Source organism: Embiotoca jacksoni, unplaced genomic scaffold (assembly GCF_022577435.1).
Source record: "Embiotoca jacksoni isolate LCO1_2020_lvr unplaced genomic scaffold, fEmbJac1.0.p SCAF_34, whole genome shotgun sequence".
In the NCBI taxonomy this organism is placed as follows: domain Eukaryota; kingdom Metazoa; phylum Chordata; class Actinopteri; family Embiotocidae; genus Embiotoca; species Embiotoca jacksoni.
The window spans coordinates 3,113,868-3,131,055 of NW_027185386.1; the positions used below are offsets into that span (position 1 = coordinate 3,113,868).

The window sequence follows — 17,188 nt, forward strand, 5'->3', positions numbered from 1 at the left end:
AAATGACAAGACGGGTAATGAAATAAGCTCCGCCTCCGTGAACGCGGCATCACAGTAGACCCTTCTGTCCACTAGAGGGAGCGTGTGAGCGTCGTCCAGACGTTGGAACACAAACAGAAACAAACCGTCTCTTTGTTCCTCTGCAGAGACCAAGCAGGAGTTGGAGGACCTCACAGCTGACATCAAGAAGACAGCCAATAAAGTTCGCTCAAAATTAAAAGGTACGTTCACAGAAGAAGAAAATATTCAGAAACAGAGGAGGTGATTTATCAAAGTGGAAACACAGAAACACACACAGAAACACACAGAAACACACAGAAACACACACACTCGTCGTGCAGCATCGTTGGTTCTTGCTGAGGGTTCAAGGACATCACTGCTTTAATATGAACAGCCAGAGGAGGGACGACACACACACACACACACACACACTCACACACACACACTCACACTCACACACACACACTCACACACACACACACACACACACACACACACTCACACACACACACACACACACACACACACACACACACGCTCGCACGCACGCACGCACGCACGCACGCACGCACGCACACACACACACACACACACACACACATATGTACATATGCAGTCTGAGAAAAGCTGTGATGCTGAGATGAAGCTATAATTGGAAACCCCACCAGGCAACAACACACACACACACACACACACACACACACACACACTGCAGCATCTCCTACTGTAGATTTTGGGTGGGGGTGGGGGGGCGGGAGGGTAGACAGGCTCCGCCTCCAACAGATTTGTGTTGTGGTCATCTTGTCTGACTGTCAGAGTTCAGGCTGCTCAGATTGCTAAAGTGACAGTACGTCTCATTTAAATGACATCATGAAGGCTTGAACTGCGACGCTCAGTTTTGTTGTTACGACACGGAAAGTCGCGTTGCTAGGCAACGGCAACATGGACGGTGTCTAGAAGCTACAGAGGCTAACAGCTTAGCGAGCTAGCAGGCGGGTAACGTAACGCAGGAAATGTAGCTGAGTCACCTTACAGAAACTCACACAGTTCAGAAGTCCACTGAGAATCTGTCTGATTTTAAGTTTCCCTCAGTCTCAGTGATCAGTGACGTTTGTCTGATTACCCATGATGCACTGCAGGCAGGAGGTGCTCACACACAGTTCTGCTGCTGTTAAAGGGACAGTTCCACAAAATTTAAAGAAATTCAGGATTAAAGTTGCTGTTTGACCCTTTTTGAGCCCCCATTAAACACGTCAGTTTCATTATTTCCCCAGAAACCAACCAGCGATCGGTTATTGATCATCAATCATTAAAAAATATCAAAACTACTCGCTGCTGCCTCTCAGAGGGAAGTTTAACGTTTTCTATTGATGATATGAAGCAAATTATTCTACATGAATGGAAGACAGGATGAAGAGACTGTTAATAATATGTTTACATTTCCAACAAATTTCCAATTAATAAAATTTATAGAGATTGCCGATGAGACCCATCAGCTGACTCACCGAATCCACTTCCTCTTTACATCCGCTCCAGAAGTACGAGTATTAATAGGGAGGTCAATATTTTTATCAATACATTTCATCTTGATATTTCGTCGCCGTGGTTCCCAGAACGGGTTTTTATGTAAGAACAAATAAACACGAGTTTGTTGTCTGAAACTAAAGATGCTGCAGACGTCCTCAAACAGACACACGAGGACTCGCAATCTGTTGCTTACTCACCTAGTTTTCATCTCACTCACACACACACACACACACACACACACACACACACACACACACACACACACACACCATCAGTGCTGTGTGATATCGCTGAGTCATCGCGGATCCAGCAGCGAGCAGCTGGGCCACGAGCCAGGAAACACACACACACACTCATGTTTTCATCACTTCAGAGGACTCAGCGTTCACTTCCTGGAGACTCACCAGAAGCTCCGCCCACCCTCAGTCTGAGTCTACACAGGTGATCGGCGTTGATCACCTGTTAAAAGTTAGAGGAGTCCACGCAATGTGGCCGACAGATCCGGGTCCCCACAACGTAGGCAAGACGGGAACACACGCTCAGTGGAAAACATTATGTAACCGTTTCAAGTTGATCTCATCACACGCAGGAGACATCGGAGTCACATGACACTAGGACACACCTGCAGCCGGTCATCACACACACACACACACACACACACACACACACACACACACACACACACACACACGCACATCATCAGCTGTGATTTTTATCTTCAGATCTGAAGTGTGTGTGACCTCGCAGGACTACACCTGCAGCTAAACTGGAGGTCTGTGGTCCTGTCAGCGCCCCCTTCAGGCTGCTGGCGTCATTACAGCCACAACATCCACACCGTGAAGGCAGCGAGGCCCCTTAAATAAAACGCAGTGCTGTCGTCTCTCCTGCTCTGTGAGCTCAGCTCACATCACAACATCCACACACATTATTAATCTGAGTCTCCCCGGCTGAATAACAAGAGTATTGGAGGAGGAGGAGGAGGAGGGGGAGGAGGAGGAGGGACAGAAAGATGAGGTGTCTCTCCGTCAGCTCTGATAAAAGTCCTGATCTGCTGCTTTTATTGTGGTGGAGACAGCACTGTCAAACCTTTCACAATAAGAGCACCGGCTAAAATTCAGTGAGGATATTTTGTTGCTTTAACTTTATTTAACTGACTCTGTGTGTGTGTGTGTGTGTGTGTGTGTATTCCTGCAGCAATCGAGCAGAGCATCGAGCAGGAGGAAGGTCTCAACAGATCATCGGCGGACCTCCGGATCCGCAAGACACAGGTGAGACGAGCAGCTGTCAATCATCTTGACCCTGCAGTATTCTGCTCTGTCATTGGCTGCTGCCTCCCTCCTCTTTATCAGTCCACTCTGCTGCCTCCCTCCTCTTCATCAGTCCCCTCTGTGCTGCCTCCCGGTGCACGAGAGGAGAACTGCAGCGCCTCGCAGCAGCAGCATCTTACACCACCACAGATCTGTGTGTGTGTTAATGTTATTGTTGTTGTTAATATGAATCTTTCATTCAATACAATAGACCAGATAAAACCATGACTAAATAAAAAAAATAAATAAATAAATAAAGTGCAGAAACTAAATCGAAGTATTAAAATTCTAAACATAAAGGTTTGTATAAAAGTTTGTAATAGTTTTAAAAAGTGACTGAATAGTTTTTTCAAGCTGCTGAAAAACAAAATTCCAGATAAAAACGATTGATGTGAAAGTTTCAGTTAAACTGGTTTAAAAAAAAAAATCTCTGCTTTGGTTTGTTCAGCTGTTCTTCTCACGGATTCTTCTCCTCTTCCTCTTTTCTTCGTGTCTTCGCAGCACTCGACGCTGTCACGTAAGTTCGTGGAGGTGATGACTGAGTACAACACCACGCAGTCCAAGTACCCGCGACCGCTGCAAGGACCGCATCCAGAGACAGCTGGAGATCAGTGAGTCTGCGACACGGCAACAACACGGCAACAACACGCCGACAAAACACGGAAACAACATGCTAACAACACGCCAACAACACTGCTGGATGAGGCACGCAGAGGGAACATTTGTTCAGTTTTACAGGAAGTCGTTTGGTTATAATGAAGCTCATATTTCAAATTTAAGAGTTCTAACACAGAAACACGGAAATGTTCTCACTTATTTCATTACAGATTTTTTTGTCAGAAAACTCGACTGATTTTATTTCTTGTAATTTAATTACATGTAACACAAACAAATATTTAATAATTACAAATGTGTTTTTGTTTTTTTTTACAAACTGAAAAATCTCTGAAGCCTTCAAGTTTCAGTTTTTAAGTTCCAGCTGTACCTTTAAACATTTATTTATTCACACACACACACACACACACACACACACACACACACACACACACACACACTCAGACTCAGGTTGGGCTGATGCAGACAGATAAACACACTGCAGAGGTAGTGCAGCTATTTTTTCTCTCAACAGTCGAGTGTTGACCTTCACATGCACACACACATGCGCGCGCACACACACACACACACACACACACACACACACACACACACACACACACAGCTGCTACACAGCTGCTACAAACACACCACACGGCCCGGCGATGCAGCGTTTTGTTTTTCACTCTCAGACCACGCACAGGTGAAGTTTAAGCTCCACCAGTCATGATTTCAGGCTCTGATTTAAGGATGGGGGGGCGGGCTCTGTGGTTTCCTAGCAACAGAACTTTCATCTGAACCTACATGTGGTTCTACCGCCAGCTTCTCTCTGAATGTCACTGCTGAAACACGCGTGTCGTGTTACCTGCATTTTCCACTGGCCCGTCACGCCACGTGTGCGTCGCTGTTTTGTTCCGTCGTCTGCTTTCTTTTTGTTATTTCTTACGTTGTGCTGCAGACAAAGTTAATCAAGTTTTTTTTGTGGTAAAACAAAATTCATTGTCACATTTATTTCCCATTTAGCCTGTTTCAGAAGGCTGCACGGGGTGTTTTATTTGGAAAATATGCCAGATGCTCCGTCCGGCCGTCATCGAAAACAGACCCCGGCGCCGATCTTTAGCGCAGACGAGGATAACCTGATGCTTCCTGTGTTCTCGTCCCTAAACGACGTCTCCGTCTGTCTCTGCTCTGTCTGCAGCCGGGAGAACCACCACCAACGAGGAGCTCGAGGACATGTTGGAGAGTGGCAAGCTGGCCGTCTTCACCGATGATGTAAGCACCGCACCTGAACCCGGCTGCGGCCGCGGGTCGCTTTAACCGCGCCGTCCTGCGTCCCGCTGCGACGCGCGTCAGCCGTCGGGGACGCAGGACGGCCACGAGGTGCGCTGAGACATCAAGTGAACGCGGACGTTGTCATATCACAGCAGAGGGTCTACAGGAGGAGGAGGAGGGTTGAGGAGGGGGGGGGGGGGGTCAAACGGCAGCCGCGGGAGCTTTTATTTTGAAGGAGTAACCTCACTTACGTCACGTGCTCCTCCAAATTAAAAGCTCTGACTCTTTACCGGCGCCGCCGATGTTGTGTTTCGTAACTGAACACCGAGCTGCGAATCAAAGCGTCTCCCGTTGAAACCACGCCCACCTGTGATGTCACAGTGTGCTGACGGTGCACTTCGACTTCAACCAGCGGAGGTCAGTGAAAACCCGGTTCACAGCAGGTGTTCAGTTACTCTGAAAGCAGGTAAGTCGGTCCTCCAGCCAGAGGTCAAAGGTCACCATCACAGTTTTGACCAAAACAGAGTTGCTGCTGGAAGTTTTCATTGTAAAACATTTCACGTGCAAAATTATTTCAAAGAGATTACGCACAAATTTTTAAAGGCTCACTCACGTTTTTTTTCCCGACACCTGACCTGAACATAGCAGGACGTAAATTTATAGAAAATATAACTCACAGTTAGGTATACAAAGATGGACGTCAGGACAACTCCCGAAAAGTGAAGCCAAACTATTGCAGGAGGCGGGGCTTCATCCCGATGTCTCCGCCCCCGATCACTACTGCACGCCGGTTTTAAACTATGTCACCAGAACATTCTGGCTTCACTTTGAGCCATTGTGACTTTAGATACAGTCTGTGGGCAGAATCCCTTTACTTTTATAGGAGGCTTTTATTTTGAAACGTGTGCAGGAAGTGTTGAGAAATAACTTTTATGTTAAAAGAGAAGCTGAAGCAGCAGATTGGTGAGTATGACCAACATACGGTCGGTCCGTCCTCTTTAATAACGTAATATATTTTCCATAAAAACTTACGATACAGACATTTTCCCGAATTAGTTTTCTTTGGTGAAGCTTTTTATTTGTGAAACCTTTTCGCTGGTTGTTTTTTGTTTTCATGTAAAAGTGTACAAACGTCTCCTGCAGATCAAAATGGACTCTCAGATGACCAAGCAGGCGCTGAACGAGATCGAGACCCGACACACCGAGATCATCAAGCTGGAAAACAGCATCCGCGAGCTGCACGACATGTTCGTGGACATGGCCATGCTGGTCGAGAGCCAGGTGCGTCGCACGAGGGGACAGGAAGTGAGCGCGACACGGCGGAGGTTGCCCCGCCGACGTGTGTTAAACCTTTGCCGTGTGTGTGAATGTTTCAGGGAGAGATGATTGACAGAATTGAGTACAACGTGGAGCACTCCGTCGACTACGTGGAGCGAGCCGTCTCCGACACCAAGAAGGCCGTCAAATACCAGAGCCAGGCTCGCAAGGTAACCAACTTTTATTCAACGTAACTTTATTTCATGACGGAATAAACTCAAATAATGAAGCTGTGAGAAATAAATCCCGTCTTGTAATACCATTTCGCACATTAGGGGGCGGTAGTGAGTCATTATGGGTCTTTATTTTGCCATTACGCTGAAATCTGTCTGCTGCGGCGCTGCGGCTGCCGCCAATCCGATCTTTCTACGACGACTTTCCCGTTTGGTAACGACTGGATGTTTGAGCTGAGTCACGTGTTTAGAGCGACACCGTGTCATATATGTGGCACACGTGAACACAAATCTTTTCCTTCTCCTTTTTGCTTCTTCACGCCGCACGTGAAAAATAAGCGAGACACCGAAACTCATTGACTGCATCTAAAAATGTGAAAAAAATCAGAAGTGAAGCAAATACAGAAGTGCCTTAAAGTTGCAGTACCACCGAGGGCCACTGGGGGGGAGAGCTGGCTCCAAAAACACCTCTGGCTCCTCCCCCATTAGAAGGTTTTTTTTCTGCATCCGATGATTATAAAGTTTGATTGTTTGGAGCCAGAATGAATTTTGATTAAAAAAAAGGTGATCGTAGAAGTCTAGTTTACGTTATAAATTATCTTTTGGTGAGACGACAGTCACAAGAAGGGTAAAAATGTTTTACTTATTTTTGAATTTTCTTTGTTTCCGCTCAGAGTTTTGATGCACACACACACAACGAAGATGAATAAAAATACCTGCTGTTTATTTATCTATTTCACAAATCGTCACCGGGAGGCGGTACGACCTCCTACGAACTTTCAGTAACTCGTCTTTCTGTCGCCTCCCCCCCCTTTTTTTTTTTTTCCGCCCTGCAGAAGAAGATCATGATCATCATCTGCTGTGTCATCCTCGGCGTGGTCCTGGCGTCGTCCATCGGCGGCACACTGGGGATGTAAGACGCCCCGCCCCCCCCCCCCCTTCCCCGCCACCCCGCCGCCGTGACGACCGACACCGACCGACCCGACCGTCCGACCGACAGCCAGCAGAGAAAAGAAATCACCAACGACGACGACAACCCAAAAAAACTTGAAACATAAAATGCAAGACAGATAAACCAATCAGCTAGGAAGAGATAACGATCCAATCCCAGATAAGAGGAAACACCTCGGGTTCGGGTGGGGTTCAAAACACGAAGAAAAAAAAACACAATAAAAACGCCATCACATTATAGCTGACTTAACTACATATAGAAAAGAGGGTACAAATACACATATTTATTACAGATGTACATGTAAATGTATTTATGGAGCAACACGTGGGTTAGCGACCTGTACGAACTGAAGACCTATGATATGACATTCACTTGTTTGTTTGTTTGGTTTGCCTTTTCTTTTTCTTTTTTTTTCTTTTCTTATTTTTTAACAGTTTCTTTCGTTTTTCGGGAGTCTCCGAGGACAGTGACGGTGACGGCTGCCGGGTGGAAGTCCTGCGGGTCTCGGCCCGTCCGTTAGCTCCTCACGTTCGGTTACCCGGCGGGACGGCTCCGGAGCCGAGCACCTTCAGGAACACGTTAATAAATTCCGGAACCACCCGAGGTTCCGTAACGCCGCCGGTCGTCCCGGAGTGTTCCGGAACGTCGCCCCGCAGGACGGACACCCTCCGGCTCCCGTCTCACTCCTGTCACTCACCTCAGTCAGCCCGTCGAAATTAGCTCCGACTGGCGAAGCCCGACCTGCCACGCCGCCACTTCAGATCCGACACGTGGAAAGAGCGTGACGCGCTTCCCGCTGAGACGTCTCTCGCAGCCAGCCGACCGGTTGATGAAAAAACAGCCTGTCGGGGGGGGGGGGGGGGGGTAAGGGTTGTCACTGCTACGAGGCAGGTTTCCACGACAACAGCCTCCCCTTCTCGTCACACCTATCCGACCAAAGAGCAGGGGGGGGAGGGAGGGCCTCCGGTTGTCCTGCTGAATTTGATGAAAACGAGCGTGACGTTTGACTGACAGGTGAACGGTGGGAAGGAAGGCGGGTCGGAGGGTTTGGACAGTTAATCTATGCAGTTTAGATAAAAAGGAAGACGACCGAGATAGCCAATGAAAATCGGGGATTCGCGTTACGGCACCCAAAAGAAAAAAAACGAAAAAAAACAAAGGAGGCCCATCACACCGATCGTCATCGTAGAAACGTGGTAGTCGGGGCCGGAAGTCGTCTCCACGCTGTCACAACTGTTCTTCCGGAAGATTCTAAAAAATGAAGAGAACACATTAAAAAGTAAAGAAGAAAAAAGAAAGAAAAAAAAAAAAATACACGAAAAACAATAACCAGAAAACTTAACAAAACAAGCCAGACAACAAGCGGAGACGGGCCAACAAAAAAAAACCTGCGGACGCTGGTTGCCCCTGGTTACCTGAGTGTCGCGGTGATATCGTCGCTGTTTTTAATTTTTTCTTTCGATGGGGAACATTTTGTCGCTTCGTTGTTTCCGTGGTGCTGCTGCTGTTTTTTGGTGCGTGCGTGACGCGTTTCCGTGACGTATCGGCCCGACATCGATGAGCCGTCAGTGTTTTAGTCTTCGATGCTTCGGCCCTGTTTCCTCCCCCCCCCCCCCCCCCCCCCCCGCGTCCCTCCGTCCCCCCTCCTCGCCCCCCACCCTCTCCACCCCCCCCCCCCCCCCACCCCCACCTGAAGTGTGTTTCATTCACCAACATCTTGAATGCCTGAGTTGCACAGGTGGAACATGTGACACACACACACATGCAGACGCATATATTCACAAACATTCACAACATAACACATGAACACATTTCACATCTGACCCGTCGGACGCGGTGGAACCCACCGCGGAACCCACCGCGGACCTTCCCGTGTTCCACGTCACGTCCGGTGCGACCGCGTCGCTTTGCATGCTGTAGCGTCGTTAGCTCGTGTTTCGTGTAGATCGTGTAGAAGCTGCTTGTTGGGAGAGATTCGGTCCTCCGGTTTTCCTGGTCTTCATTTTTGTTTTTAAAGACGTGTCCTCTGTGTGTCCAGACCGGCCGCCAGGGGGGAAAAAAAAAACAAACAAACAAAGAACGACGTTTTCAGAAAAAGGCGAGTAAGCCGGCAGCTAGCTCGTGAGATTAATTTCGTCAAACTTTTTCCCCCATCGGCTCCTTTACGAACACGTCGGTGGAAAAACGCAGAATTCGTTGTGTCGTCGATGTATTAGCTGTGTTAGTGTTAGCTGTTAGCTGCACGACGACACCGGACCGTCACTCCAATCTGAAATTCTAGCCGAGTACAAATCGCGGGAACGCGAGCGAAAGCGTTCCACGTCGACGCGGCCGACCGGGACAAAACGCACACGTGTTACGTTTCAAAGACCGCGTGTGTCGTCAAAGCTTGTTTGGTTTGAATTCGTCGCCGATAACGTGGTGTTGCGTCGTTGAGAGGTAGCTAAGTGGGCGCGTTGCCCCGGACTGGACCGACGGCGCGTCGGTCCGTCGGTCCGTCGGTCCATAGGTCCGTCGGCGCGTCGGTCCGTCGGTCCGTAGGTCCGTCGGCGCGTCGGGCTCCGTGACACGGAGGGTTCGTCCGCTTCTGTTGAGGCCTACGCTCGACGACGACAACCGCAAACACCAACCGTAAACTCCACGAAATCACGTACACTCAAGTGTCGAAGCAATAACACGAGTTTCATCGGGCAGAAAATGCGTTCGCTGGCTCGCTAGAGCGGACGGAGTTTCTCCGGTTTCACGAATTTTCGGTCGCTTTTTCTTTGTTGTTGTTGTTGTTGTTGTTGTTAACGAGTCGAAGCCGCTTCCCGGCTCCCGTTTGCCGTGGAAGGCTACGCTCCGACGAGAGGCTAACGTGACGCGCTGTTTGACGATTCGCAAAAATAATCATAGCCGCGACGCGACGCGTGATGCTTGTCCAACTTACGATCACGCTAGCTGCTTGGTCATGGCTAGCACGTAGTCGTCGCTTTGTGTCATTGGTGTGCTTCCTGAGGAGTCGTGGTAGCTAGCGCCGTTAGCTTTAGATGTCCATGATGCTGTTTAAATAATTAAAAAAAAGTTTTTTTTAGCTTCAGTTTTGGAAACGAGTGGAGTTTCTTTTTATTCTTTGGCGTCGCAAAAGCCCAAAACTCGCCTTCTGCGTTCACCAAAGCGTCGCGGACACCGGCGACCCCTCCGAGCAGCAACGTCCCACCAGGTGTCCGTTTTAGCGAATCGTCGGTAGATTTAGAGACTTTCTCTGCTGCATGGCTGCATTCTGTCTTCACGAGTGTTTTCCATGTTTGTTTCTTTTTTTAAATGTAGTTCAAACACCGGTAGAGTAAATATAAGTTTCTCCTGTAAATAAAAAACAAAACCCAAGTGTGCTTGTTTCCACGTCTTTGGACTCTCTTAAGAGTTTTTTTTTAAATATTTCCGACATTTTCCGTATTTAGGGAACTGACAGATCCGGAAACCTGAAAATGACTCATCTACCGTCTGTTTCCATCACGGTGCTTCGTTCGTCTCCTTCCCGTTCCGCTCAACGTTGACTTCCGCTCCGTGTTCTCGACGGTCGATCGGTTGGTTCAGGCGGCGTCGCGGTCGCGGCGGTAGTCTTGCGATGTTTTTTTTGGTTTGGTGGCGGTGAGAGTCGTGGATGAAGATCGGCGATGTGAGGATGCCGTCGCAGCACCAGCCAGCTCGTTGACACTGACGTTGCGTTGGCGTGTGTGTGTGTGTGTGTGTGTGTGTGTGTGTGTGTGTGTGTGTGTGTGTGTGTGTGTGTGTTTGAGAGAGTGTGTTTTCTGTAAACTTCCTGTCTTGTCAGCCATCCATCAGGCCTCCTGGGAAAGAAAGCGCGGACAAACATCACAAAACCGTAAATGGCATTAAAAAGGTTCACGAACAACTCGGGGAAGGTTAGTTTGTCCGAGTGTCCAGGTGTCCCGTCCTCTGATCTTCCCCGTTCCTGTTGTGTTTGTAGTTGTTTGGTTGTTCAAAAAGACGACGTTGAGGGGCCGGGAGTCTGCCCCCCCTCCCCCTCCTCCCCGGCAGACCCCGCCCATCCCGCTGTGTGTAATGATTATAACGATAGTAATAATAAAAAAAAAAAAGGCATGCAAAAGCGTTGTGGAGTTTGCATGATGGTGTTTTTGTACCCCACCCCCGCCCGCCATGTCGTGCACTTTACCGCTCATCGGACCCGTTTTCGTCAGCACATTAGCTACTAGCTACGAACTACTTTACTTATTCTGCATTCTCATTTGCGCGTGGACGCGTGTTTTGCTTGTGACACGTAGTTGCAACTTATTTTTGAGGTATCTTTGTTTTTAAACGAACGGTTATTTAGATGTGAAAGGGAAAGTTTTCAGATACGTCAGCCATCTTGCTAACCCCCCCCCCCTTACCTCCTCCCCCCCCGACCTCCGACCCTCCCGCTAGGTTTCACACCACCGTTATCAACTGATGTCCGTGCTTGTTTGCGTCCGCTGTTGCGTTTGCCGCATGCCTCCCTTCCTCTTCAGTGAAACAAGATTGGTGCATAAGTGCACAAACGTGTGTGCATGTGTGTGTGTGTGCGTGTGTGTGTGTGTGTGTGTGTGTGTGTGTGTGTGTGTGTGTGTGTGTGTGTGTGTGTGTGTGTTGGAGCAGCACGAGTTTGTGTAAATGTACGAAGTTTTCTGATCGTAGCTCCGCGGTTAGCGGCCGTATCACAAATTCCGCTGTGTTATTTTATTTTATTTTTATTCGTCACGGAAGAGAAGAAGACATGTTTAATGGACGCCATGATCACTGTTACTCTTGTTCTATTTATTCAATTCAAACCAAAGCGTTTTTTTTTTCCGCCCTCCCTTCACGTGTTCTCAAAAAAAACAACGTTCGAAGAGCACAACGCGAGTCAAGTTTACAGAGATGTTCGTCACAAACGGTGAATAAATGTAGAAATAAAATAACATCAAATACAACCGCAACTATGAAAACAAAAAGGCCCCCCTCCCCTCCCCCCCCTCCATTGCTCCGCCCACCACCAGCCCTCGCTGCATGTTGGTCTGTCCATCAATCAAAACCCCGAGTTATCTTATGCCACAACAACAACATCTGCCCCCCCCCACCCCCCCACACCTGTAGATAGTTTGTGGTCGAAATTTGTGCAAAAAAAAAAAAAAATGACGCACAATCATCCGTGAAAAAAAAAGAGCACGTGTACGCTTCTCTCCTCCACTTGAGGCATAAACGGAGACAACGGTGGTGCTTTTTCTTCTTCTATTTGTTTGATTGCGATTCTTCTTCATGTTATTTTTTTGTTTGTTTTGGTGTCATTATTTTCTACACAGCTTGTTTACCAGTCGTGTTCACGCTCCAGGATCGATGCTTCCCTGCAGGTTTGACGGTTCCGCTAGCTAGTCAGTCGCGGACTTTCGAGTTCGACGGGGCGGGGGGGGGGGGGCCCGAAGCTAACGAGCCCCTTCTCCTCTCCACCCCCCCCAGCCCCCCGTCCCCCCTCCCCCCGATCTGTCGGCATTCAACTGAGTAAATCGGGTTGAAAATAACAGTTTGTGAATAACTGCGACATGAGCGGCACTAGCTAACGCGGCTTTGTCGCAGCTCTCACGACTCTATTGTTTCCTGCCGCCTGGACTGCGTGTCAGCTGCGCTGCGTGTCAGCTGGGCTGCGTGTCAGCTGGGCTGCGTGTCAGCTGGGCTGCGTGTCAGCTGTGCTGCCCGCCAGCGGTCAAATCTGGAGATTCGTAGAAAGAGACAGCGACGAAATACTGACAGCAGCAGTCGGAGGGGCAGCGATGCTAACGTTAAAAAAAAGAAAAAGAAAAGAAAAAGAGCACAACACCAGAATTATTGGTCTAAAAAAAAAAAAATTTGGTAGCGGATACAGAAACATTTCTACCACCTGTATATAATTTGCAAATCATCAGATGGATTCTCAATAAAAAACATTTTTTTAATACTAATTACTACACATGCAGTACGGAGTCCCGCGTGCTTACTAACCTGTTCGCTAGCTAGCTCCCATAAACCTACAGCGAGCGTTTTCCTGTGCGTGAGAAAGGACTGCAGCCTTTTGTCAACTGAAGTCACGTATATGAGCAGAATATATAAATATATATATATATATACAAATCTTACGCCAACATACTGCTATTTCTATACCTATGTGTACGTGGCTGCGTGGCCATTACCGCTTCTGTGGGCCGTGTCCAGTTTCCGTCGGGGAGCGGAAAGCAGGAAAAATCATCCGGAGGGAGTTTGGCTGCAACTCCAAAACTCCAAAGATTGACTTTAACGTTAGCCGTCGGCACGTGCGGTGAACAGTAACGCGGCATGTCGTTTCGCACGTGTTTTTTTTTGTTTGTTTTTGTTTTGTTTCTGCAGACTCGCTGCGTCGGCGGACAGTTTCCGTCTTCCACGTTTGTTTCTCGACAGACACCGAGGATCCGGGCCAGTCGCACTTCTTTTTTTTTTTTTTTCCCCGTTCCTCTGTTGTCGGACGGTTAAACTCCTCTCCGCGATGATTTTTGTCTTCCTGAAACAATTTTCAACAACAACAACAAAAAAAAAAACCAACCTAAACCTGTTCAGTGCCCTGTTCTGGACGACGAGAAAATGAAAATGTTTATTGTTTGTTTGTTGTGGCTTCGATCTGCTCTCGTCAGCAGTAAGCAGCTGCTACTTGATATTAATTGTTGTTTCTGATTTATTTGATGCTCCACTCAAAACCTCCTTCTGCTCTCTTCATCGTACGAGACAGTATTCGGTTTGTATCAGTGGTTTGTTTTTTTTGTTTTTTCCTAGTGGGAGGGGTGGGAGGAGTTAGGGGAGGGGCCACAAAGATACACCACGCCCACATTATCCCTGCCATAGCAAGTAGAAAAGACACTTAAATAACATTAGCATTATTATTATTATTATTATTATTATTATTATTACCATAAATGACAAATAAAATGCAGTAAAACATTTGCAAAAACCCAGGAGTGAACGGCTTCACACAAAGTGATCAAACCAACGTGAAAACTTTAAAAAAGGGAGGTTACGACGATTCTATAATAGCAATGATTTAAAGAAGTACAAAAGGAGTTATGTTATCATAAATAATAGTAGTAATATTGAATATTGAATGCTCGCAATTTTGTCAAACTGAAACTGGATTCTTTGTGTTATGTAATTATTGTAAATAACTTCAAAGAGAGAAAAAATGACTTGCATGTCTATGTATAAATCTACTGAGATATCTATTCCCGTCAAAGTTGACACGTAGTTCGATCTCTGTCCTCTTTTTGCCACTTTTCGTCCCCACGGTAAACCTCCCCCCCCCCATCTCCCCCCTTCCCCCCCTCGAGAGACAACAGCAGAGAGAAAGAGAAACATAGCTTCTAGCATTGCCGTCCGCCACGCTCCGTTCAGACGCCGTGTTTGCGCCCCCCTGTGGTAGGAAAAGGTACGGCGGGGTCTCCGGTAGCAGTACACCAACTCGGAGGCCGCGTCGTACCTCTTCAGGTCTTTCGCGTTGCCATCGACGACGACGACGAGCGGGATGAATCCGGTTTGTCGAGGTGGACAACGAACAGATCTCGGCACGGTGTAAACACGACCGCACCTCCGTCCATCACCCCAGTCCCAGAGGCTCCACCCACTGGCTCCTCTGATGAAAGTGCTTCCCTCCATATTAGGAAAATCAACCCCCGCCTCCAGGGCTTTCCAGGCCACGCCCCCAGCCCCCCCCCCGATCACTTTGGAAGCCCTGTTTGCGGTTTCCGATCTCTCTCTCTCTCGCTGTTCGACTCAAGTCTCTCATCCACTAGCTAGCTAGCCAAACGACACACCTGAAAGTTGGTCTCTTTACCTGCCTTGTTTCCCCCCCCAGAGTTTAAACCGCATCAGAACCAAAATACCAACTCGCCCGGCCAACTAGTAGCCATATCCTGAGATGCCAAAAAGAACGCTAACAGCTTGATTGGCATATCTTAGTCCCGTCGTACGTCTCGGAGCTGAGACCATTAGCTCTTAAACGCTAATACCAGTTTTAAAATCACTTTCTGTTTCGTACCTCAACCTGCCACCGCTTCTCTCCTCGTGGGTTTTTTTTTCCCATCACTTCGTCCTCGCCGAGGAGTTCCTGGAAGAAACCTGAGCTTCAGTTTCTCAAATGCGTCGAAGCGCGCGAGTTTTTCACTCGAAGGTCAATCAGAAAAACCGGGTCTTAAAGTCCGATTTGAGCTTCTCGTTTCTCCCGTTCGAACGGTTTCGCCCGGTGAGACTCGCCTCCGACGAGTTTGAGGAACTCGGGGTCCCGCCACTGTTGCAACCTAAACTTCAGGCCCGGTCACACGCCTCACACAGGCCTATCGTAACAAAGCGTGCAATATTCAGAGAAACAAGGGCTCTCTTCATCATGCAGAGGCGTTCCGGGCCGGGTCCGACGAGCGCAGACTTCCTGCAGGAACTCCATTAACAAAATCACCCATTTAAGACGCCATAAACACGGGGCCCTCTGCAGCGTCGCAGAGACTCGGCAGACATTTTTTTTAAACTACGTTTTTTTTTTTTTAGGGCAGATAAAGGACAAATAAAGACAGAAGCTAACCCCGGGGGGGGGGGGGAACGGCAGACGAGAGACAGAGACGTGAGGTCAGAAAAATATGTTTCCAAACTTTGAAAAACAAAAAAACAAAGACAGAGACGGAGGACAGACCGTCGCTCTTCAGACGCAACTTTGACCGGAAATGCAACTTGTGTCCCGTTTTTTTTGTGTGTGTGTATGTGTGCGTAGCGTAATGTAAAAGCGATCTGTCCCCCCCACCCCCTCCCTCACCCTCTTGAAAAAAACACCCCCCACCCCCGACCCTGTCACCTCCCCTCCCTCCCCCCTTCTCTCGTACTGCTGTTGGCTGTTCTGTTTAGTTCATGTGACGTGCCAGTATTCCCCCCCCCCCCTTCTTTACCCATCTGCCCCCCCCTCTTTCTCCCCCCCCCCTCTCCCTCACCTTCTCTCTCTCTTGCCCTCCCTCCCCCCCTCTCTCTCTCTCTCTCTCTTCATGGATCTTTAAGATGACAACTCTATGCAGATGCTGTCTTTTATAAGTGTGTCAAAAATTTTAATTTAAAATAAAAACTTAAAAAAACAAACCCTGACAGACATATTGAAATGATAACAAAAAATGAATAAAGAAAAGGATTGTTCAGTGTATACTCATGTGGCTCGGCGGCATCTTTATTGCTTTGTGTCTTTTTAATCCCTCTTCAATTCCTTTTTTTGTTTTTATTAAATAATTTATTTATATCCAGTCGCTAATAGAATAATCTTCATAAAGTCTCACATGACGAGTGTCCACTTCCACCGGAGTCGTGTTTTACTTACTTTACTTCTACCTTTGTTTTTGCAAAGGTTCATCTGGAAACACAAATGGCTGAAGAATCTTATTTCCACTCATTTGTTTTTGTTTTAAGACTTGAAAAAGAAGACAATTTCAAACACGATCCTTTTTTAGGATTTTAATTTCATTTGGAAATGTGACAAAATAAAGACGAGGTTTCCGTTCTGATTCTGGACAAGACGTTCAGGAAGTCGTGGCTCCTCTTCGCAATACAGACTCTGTACTTTAATGAACTTCTACAGATTTTATCTCGTGATTTATTTTGTAAGTCATGACAAAGGGGGGGGGGGGTTTGAGCCCAAAACCTTCTAACTGAGAGGCAGCAGTATTAACCACTGCACCATCTATCTTCCCAGAAAGTTCACTGCATTGTGACAAATCTTTGGCTCACTGCAACCTATAACTCCACCGTCCACAAATATTCATTCAAATGCGACCAAAATTGCCGCAGACATTCTTTGGATAGTAGATATACGTGTTTTTAAGGTGGTCTGCAGTGATATTAAATATCTTCCTGTAATGCATAGTGTATGCAAAACTTTTTCAATTTCTCCAAACGTTTCGACTTCACTAAAAGTTAAATCACCATCAACAGGTGGAATCTGAACCATTAATATCAACCTTGGTGAAGTAGAATCTTTTACCTGTTGAGTTAACCAGACTAACCCG

At 47.5% G+C, this 17,188-nt stretch overlaps 1 protein-coding gene across 1 annotated transcript in view; it reads left to right on the forward strand.

Moving 5' to 3' along the window:
- The window catches only part of LOC138207963 (syntaxin-1B-like), a 38,993-nt gene extending 22,661 nt beyond the window's left edge, over positions 1-16,332 (forward strand). Inside the window, 8 exon segments of the mRNA XM_069165571.1 lie at positions 147-221; positions 2,722-2,795; positions 3,336-3,401; positions 3,403-3,445; positions 4,627-4,700; positions 5,844-5,981; positions 6,077-6,187; positions 7,027-16,332. Of these exon segments, the coding sequence (XP_069021672.1) occupies positions 147-221; positions 2,722-2,795; positions 3,336-3,401; positions 3,403-3,445; positions 4,627-4,700; positions 5,844-5,981; positions 6,077-6,187; positions 7,027-7,107 (662 nt within the window). The 3' untranslated portion in view covers positions 7,108-16,332.
- Positions 16,333-17,188: the final 856 nt, after the last annotated feature.